Source organism: Notolepis coatsorum (assembly GCF_963971535.1).
Source record: "Notolepis coatsorum genome assembly, chromosome: 1".
In the NCBI taxonomy this organism is placed as follows: domain Eukaryota; kingdom Metazoa; phylum Chordata; class Actinopteri; order Aulopiformes; family Paralepididae; genus Notolepis; species Notolepis coatsorum.
This window is the reverse complement of record NC_140165.1, coordinates 262,860,212-262,868,254: the sequence shown is the minus strand read 5'-3', so window position 1 is coordinate 262,868,254 and position 8,043 is coordinate 262,860,212. Positions and strand designations below refer to the sequence as shown.

The following is an 8,043-nucleotide window of genomic DNA, read 5'->3' as shown; positions in this document are numbered from 1 at the left end:
CTGAAGCACCCAGGGCCAGCGCTATGTACACGTCGAGAGCCAAAACATATCAATGGTAATTCTAACAAGAAACCAGATAACGTTCCCTCCATTCCGCCTGGGACGAGCGGTAGGAAGCCGCCCAAAAGACACAGATATGGGCCCCATATGACGCATCTGAGGGAAAAAAAACCTGCCAACACTGCTCTGTATAAAGAGAGGAGACAGGGAACCCCCAGAGAGACCTCCCACGTGAGTAATAATTGAAAAGATATATGTAAACATTGAGCCACGTAACCAAAAGCTCAACACATATGCAATAGTGAGCAGAGCAGAAAACAAAGTTTCTAACGCACCGCATAACTCAATCTTGACAATGACAGCGGTCCACAACATGGAGCCTGAAAAAACTCACGGAAGGCTCACGACCAATAGAAACGCGCTCCAGTGACGTATTCAATGGCCGGGGAAATTCCGTGACCCACCTGCCCAAATATGGCGTGGGACGAGGGAACTCCCTTCCCCCCCCCCCTCTCCCCACCCTGTGACGCGCTGACCCAACAGCGTGACAGGAAGACCGAAGAACAGGAGGTCCAACCCCCTGGCCAATCAGAAAAAGGGGGGGAGGGGTTTATCAGTTCACCCCCTTATGACCCCATACCCCGGATACGCTAGGATAAGCTCAACCATTTGCACGCCAGCCACAGACGATAAACTCGTTTCTGAAAATGGGTTTTTATACAAGGCTTTAGGCTCATGTGCGAACACGTCACCCGTGTTTATATACTTCACCAAGTAAAGAGAAAAGACAGACGTTTAAAGAGAGGGTCAAAAGACCTCGGTACAAGCTACATATGTGATTACTTCTGTAGGCTAACACTCTAACCCGGTTGTGGACTCGATGCCATGTCTCCCAAACGTAACAGAATACGCACAACCCCCTCAGATAAAAAAGGTAAAGTTCACTCTTACTACTGCAAGAAGAACACAGTCTTCTTCATGATGAGGGAAGACAAGCCACAGGCCTTGCTAAGCACACATGTATAGCGACCAGAACACAATTTTCAAGAAAACTGTCCTACTCCCTAAGCAAACACACAACCCCACAGCTAGGTGAGGGTTTATACATTGTATCCCCAATATATAGTGAATAAACACATTTTGTAACAAAAAACAGTCCCTCACCAGGAGGGACTTTTTTATTTAATAAAAAAATCATATGTTGGGACAGGGGTAAACAGGGGAGTCACTAGCGGCGCCTGCCGCGTGCAGAGCGCTGCTTGCCCCCACGGGGAGCCGGCCCGGATGAACGGTTCTGGGGAGCCTGGTCACGACGATCCCTACTGTTACTTCCGGGCATGGAGCGGCTGGCTGCAGTGGACGAGGCCTCCCTCCACTCCTGGCCTTCTTTGCCGAAGGTCCAGCAGCGGCGGCGGTGGCGGAGGCAGCGGTCGCGGTCCTCTGCCGGCGTTGCTTCTTCTGGACATCACCGGTGGCATTGTGTCGGGGGAAATGGGGTTGGAGCACAGAGCGCTCCTCCATCTCTCTGCAGGCTGCCGTCATCTGCTGCATGGCCGACCCGAATAGCCCAGCATCAGAGAGGGGGGCCGTGAGCAGCGGAATCCTCCTCTGTTCTGGCACCCGCGCCTGCTCCAGCCAAATGTGCCGCTGGGATAGAGTGGCCAGGGCGCGCTCCTTCCCGGCGGCTATCGCCTGCAGCTGGGTTAGGTGCAGGATGGCCCCAGCCGCCTGGGCGTGAAGATATTGTTGCTGGTCATCCAATACCGACCCGCCCGCCATCAGCCCCGACATGTAGCGCGCTAGCTGCGCAATGTTAGAGGTCGCAGCTAGGCTCTGAGTCGCGGCGATGTACACCTGTTAACTCCAATTAGCCAACTGCCTAGCCGATTTCCCTCGGGAAGCGGCTTTCGCAACGGCTCCCACACCATTTCGGGACAAAGTATGGATGCCATCGGGCTATCAAGCTGAGGCACCCGTCCTTTAGCCCCTGGACCAAACCCGCCACCCACGTGACTGGCACGTAGGCGGGGGTAAGGCCAACAATGCGGGAGATTACCTGTCCCTGTGTCACGTAGGCCTCCATCGACGGGAAGAATGGGCAGACAACGCCCGTCTCTCTCACAGGACGACGTTGCCAGAGATGACCTATCATGTCATCAGGAACAGGTGCTGGCAGTGGCTGCGGCAATGCCACGCCATTAGCGGCTGCGGCGGCCGCCATGAGCTCGGGGAACAAGGCAAGCAACTCCCCTTGCGTACCTCCCTCCACGTCACTCGTGTCCCTCACGTATGGGAGGCTGCCACGGGCGCCACCATCCGACGCGGCGGATAGCTGGGCATCTTGTCTCATGGTCGGAGGTTCTAACCCAACCCTGGAGTACAAGGGACCCCAAAGAGACGCAACACTCCCTGTCACTCCCCGAGGGGGAGAGTGATACGTCTCTACAGGGGCTTCGAACAAGAGAGCTCTCGCCCCCTCCATATGATCCTCAGTCTCCATCGGAAATGGAGACGAGGCAAGAGAACTCTCGTCCGGCTCCAGCACAACATCAAAGCCTGGCCGTTCGCCCCTGCTGCTCGCCGCCTTACGACAAGAGCAAGCTGAGGCGAAGAGTCTGCGTCGCAAATCCCCTGCCACCAGAGGAGCTGTCGGCCTGTCGGCCAACTGTCCACTGGCGGGGGAACCAGGGCCAGAACCAGGCCATCTCACGGGAGATGGAGGCTCAACGGCCCCTCGGAGAGGCAAACTCACCACCGGGCGCCGCCCGGGCATATCTGACTGCCACGCTGGTGAAGGGTGACGTTGCGAGCGTCCAAACCCTCCGAAGGGGCAAACATTATGTCTTAGCTTTTCTCGTAAATTTGCGAAAGAGAGAAAAATAAGATACAATGTCCACGTAGCTCCTTTCCAACAACTATTTCGGCACTAAACTCACTTGTCGGTGGTGAAAATAGGGAAGGACCTGTTAGTATGGCCACATCCCCGCTTATGTAGAGGAGCGGATGTGGCCAGGCGGATGGGTGTGTACATGTGAAGACATTTATTCAGTATTAGATTGATAAGGGATAGGGTTCCACTAGAGTGCAGAGCGTAAGCTATACGATATATAACCACTGGTCACCCTGTCCTCGAATCCCGGAGGCCTGCTGGACCTGGACATCAAAACATTCAGAACCAGTTTGTTGTCACGATCACTGCCGTTTCTCACAGTTGAGGGCTTTGAAAACCTTCACTTTTTATCTCTAGAAAGTTTTGAAGCCAATGCAGTAAAGTGTTCAGTGAATATGATCCAATAGAATTGTTTTGGCTGCATCTCTGACGTGCAGCTGCATCTCCCGTCCCTCGCCAAACCCCCACGTACACACCCCTCCCATCTCAGCGGGGCATCCTTGACCCAGCCTTAAAATAAACAGTTTTCCTCCCTTCATCAAGCTATACTGACATCTCTTAAGAGAGCGGAAGACACACTTTAAAGTAACCCCCTCACCCTCTCCACCCGATGGACTGGAGATTTTGGGAACAGAAGGGGAAAAAAGTATAACTTGTAACTCCTTCTGATCTCCTTTATCTCTACTCCTTTTTCTCTGAATGTTCTCTCTTCATTCTCTCTCTTACTTTAGTTCCTTATATGTTCTCTTTATCAAACAGACGCTTGTGCTTAGTCTTGAATCCCTTTCTCCTCCTCTCTGCTCTAAATTATCTCTCTCTTTTTTATCTTCAAAGTACTTTATTGGAATGCCTGTTGAAAGTTAAATGCTGTGTGCAGTGATTCATCTAACTACAAAGGGGGATTGATCGAAAAGGAGAAAACATGTTTAACTTCTCTCTCTTCCTTCCTCTCTCTCTTCTTCCTGTCCTTTCTCCCTCCCTCCCTCTTCCTCTCTCCCTTCATCATCCCTCCCTATCTCCTCCTCTCTTCCTCTATCCACCTCTCCCCGCAGGACTTCTTGGAGACACTAGAGGACTTGGACCTGAGTTATAATAACCTGGTGGATATTCCGTGGGACACTGTCTCCCTGCTGGCCAGCGTGAACACCCTCAGTCTGGACCACAACCTCATCGAGAGCGTCCCCGAGGGCATCTTCTCCAACCTGCACAAACTGGCAAGGTCAGGAACATATACCCCCCTTTATTTACCAGGGTATGTTCTGTTTACAACCTTTATTTACCAGGGTAGGTTCTGTTTTTAACCTTTATTTACCAGGGTAGGTTTTGTTTTTACCCTTTATTTACCAGGGTAGGTTCTGTTTTTAACCTTTATTTACCAGGGTAGGTTCTGTTTTTAACCTGTATTTACCAGGGTAGTTCTATTTGTAACCTTTATTTACCAGGGTAGGTTCTGTTTTTAACCTTTATTTACCAGGGTAGGTTCTGTTTTTAACCTTTATTTACCATGGTAGGTTTTTAACCTTTATTTACCAGGGTGGGTTCTATTGTTAACGTTAGGTTATAACTATAACCAAGTTCTGTTAATTAGCGGTGACGCTTGGCATCACACTGCACTCCCTCACGTACGTGCACGCGCACTGAATAAATTCCACAAATGTACCTTTAATACCAGTATTAGTCTGACCACACCCCTCATCAGCTTACCTTCATAAGCAGGTGTGTGGTCACCTGCTCTCCTCCTTCCCAAGCTTTCACCACAAGGTGAGGTCAAGGGCTGCAGCGGCCGTCTGATGCCAAGCGTCACCCCTAATTAACAGAACTTGGTTATAGTTATAACCTAACGTTCTGTTCCATTAGGGGCTCTGCTTGGCATCACACTGCACAAAGGGAGGCCAAGCGGAGCCGCTGGCTGACAAATACACCCCGCTGAAGGCCCCCCACAACCAACAGAACAGGGAGGGCCGAGCCCCCCCGACCCCCCCTAATGGAGGGCACCCTCCCTATTAGAGGTTTACCGAGAGGGCGACGGACCCGACCGCGCGAAGAGGCACTCAAGCAACTCAACGCACAGGGTGAGCAGACCGTGGCTTGACCCCACGACTACACCCACGCACAACCCGCATGCCACCCGGGAACGAACGTAGGAAACAACCTCGTTACTGCCCCCAGAATCACGGGATCAAGGGCAAACCCAACCCCGTGGCAAGGCCGTAGCAGCGGAGCGCGAAGGAAGACCCAGACCCACCAAAAGGACTGGACTCCCTGGAATGGGGGCCCGGAGAAGTCCATGATGCCAGCATCAAGACCCCACCAGGTGGGCACCTAGTGACCCCGCCCCCCACATCGCCAGCGTATTCGGACAAAGGCCCCTCAGCCGAGCGGGCCCTGTCCTCCCCAACAGTACACCGCCTGGAACACAGGCCCTGCAACAGGCAGACAGCATGGTCGTAACACACAAGAGTTAACCAACGGAAGCAGGCAGTGCACCGGGAAAAAAGACCAGGCAACAGGCTGTTAACCCAAGCCTGGAGACTGCGGACGAGGCAGGCGCCAGAAAGGACAGCTGAACACAGCCGCCCCGGCAGAAGGGGCGTATGCTGGCGTTGTCGCATAACCAAGCCTCCACAGAGAAGGCCGATACGATCGGCAGACGTCATGAACGTGCAGGGGCACCCTCAACCGGAGAAACCGGGAGTTGACACTGCAGCAACACACCAGAGAACCAACCACCTAGGCATTACCCCATGCAATGGTTGGTCCCATAACCCCTCAGGAAAGAAACCCCAAAAACACACCTGCGGCACCGCCGCAGCCCGCGTTCTGGTTTCCAACAGGGCTATCCCGGGCCTACGGGTCAACGAAACATTACCCCGGACCGGGCCCGGTGATACGGGGAGCACAGGGTCCCCCGAGGAGGTTAAAACCACCCCAACAGGCCCCTCTGCGCCAAGCGCAAGAGAAGAGCATAAAAAATGGAAGACCAGCCCCAGCACCCCGCACTCGGTATTCCCAGGAGGTCACCCAACCAAGTACCAACCAAGACCAACCTGCACAGCGGCCGAGATCCGACGAGATCGGGCGCGTACAGGTTGGCACGGCCATAAGCCATTATGACAGTGCAGAATACAACGCACCCAACAAGGGTTCCATAACGCTCAACCCTGTGACACCCGGACCGACCTAGCATTTTTTCCCCCTGAAAAAAACCCAAGTCCCTCAGGGTACCAGAACAGCAGATCTGCATCCCCAGCGGACAACGGGTGCAACTGATCTGGACCAGCGCGACCAGAACCAGTCCCGTGCCCTAATCACGCCGACCTGCCAACCCCAGGAGAAGGGGCAGATATGCGTGTTGATCCCAACATAAAAAGAAGGCGCCACCCAGACGTTTCGGTACAAACCGCGCCCGGTGGCCCACCCCTAGGGCGTGAGACCCTTCCCCATATGTCCAGACCCATTCCGTCATCATCCCCTGACATGAACGGGAACCCATCGACAACCACACAGGGTGTCGGAAGAGGAAAAAACCCCATCCCAATTGCTTCATAAAAACGCTGTTTCAACCCCAAGCAATCAAGGCGCGCCAGTCAGCCAATGCCCCAAAAGAACATCCTGAGCTAGCACTATGTGTGCGTTTTGACATAGCCACATCAACAATAGGCCGTTTAGACCACCATATTGAATCCCCAAGACGCCCAGGGGAACAACAAGAGGGGCGAGATGCAATCAACTCCATGAATGAATGAATGAAAAAGTTTACCCAACAGACTGCAGAAAGGGTACAACCCAGTACGGCAATACACACAATTGGTTAAGGGGAGGCAGACCTGAGAAAGACGTTAGTCTTGTTTCCATCAGGGACCCTCATTTCCAATCCATATAGACACATCCAACTCTTTATAATAATAAAGAAAAAGCATCACCCGTATGACCCAACTGCACAGCTGGGAGTAAAAAACCTGTTTTCACATGATTTTAATCCAGTCACTCTTTTTAATCAGAGTGTAAGACCAGACCCTCCCAGAAACACCTTCCCACATGAGTCCATAGTCATGAAAAAGATATGTCAACTGTGAGTCACGTGACCAATCGACTCAAGTTGACACATAAATCGGGCGCAGCAGAACTGTGAGCCCTACGCCCTAACCTCGACATCTTTAAGACACCAACTCATGGAAGGCGTCGCCATAGCAACACCGCTACAACGGGCGGGGAAACCTGCCGGCTCCTGTCATGTAATAGGAGTCGGTAGAATACCCCCCCCCCCCGCCAAGACGTCCCACTGGCTTGGCCCTGACTGGCTCAGCAGAAGAGATCAAAAAATCCCCTAAACCAATCAAGTGGGAAAGGAGGGGTTTATTCGACACCCCCTCCCGAAAAAACACCCTTTATCCCTACACACAGAAAAACAACCGTAGCCATCTTGAAAAACCTCCGGTAGAAAGCAATGCATAGCAAAAGCTAATACAATGCCCGCTACCCACAAAAATGTGTAAAGGTTTTACAACAAAACACAAGTCGCCTGTGCGTGAATCCTATACCCGTTGACTATGTCGCACATAGGAAAAAACGCTGATCGAGAGTAAACGGCTAGGCCGTGAAATGTGTGTGTACGAGTATTACTGCAACTAAACAACACAGCATTGTGAAACACATATACTTAGTTCAAGCAATGGAATAACACCAGTTTCTACCTGCATGTGGAGCATCAAGCTAATAGAACCTATTACCGAGTGTACGTTGCAGACCTTGCTTAACCTCGTAACACAACACGACTCATCCCACAACGTAAAAGGGCAGATTCATATATACACAACCCCACCATATGAATTGTTTGAAGAAAGACACAGTTTGTTCGGCCAAAACACAGTCCCCCTCACATCGGGGAACTTTTTTATTAACTAAATAAAGTGTGTCAAGGCACAAAATCGGGGCCGGGGAGGGTGTAGAGGAGAGGGGACACAGAGGGGAAAAAGTCACTTAACGGCGTTTGCCACCTCGCGCCGCTTGAGTCTTGCCACCCCGAGGAGCCCCGGAGGGACGGTAGGTTACAGTCTGCTGGACACGACGTTCCCTACCATCTCCTCCGGTCGTGGATGGGCCGGCGGTGGCAGAAACGCCGTTTCGTCCCCTGGCCCTCTTGGCAGGGCCAG

At 52.5% G+C, this 8,043-nt stretch overlaps 1 protein-coding gene across 1 annotated transcript in view; it reads left to right on the top strand.

Moving 5' to 3' along the window:
- Positions 1-8,043, top strand: part of LOC311237548 (leucine-rich repeat and fibronectin type III domain-containing protein 1-like protein) — a gene marked incomplete at both ends in the record, with an annotated part of 156,583 nt that overhangs the window by 4,070 nt on the left and 144,470 nt on the right. The window contains one exon of the mRNA XM_084325492.1: positions 3,943-4,109. Within this exon, the coding sequence (XP_084181618.1) occupies positions 3,943-4,109 (167 nt within the window). The remainder of the gene's footprint in view (positions 1-3,942; positions 4,110-8,043) is intronic.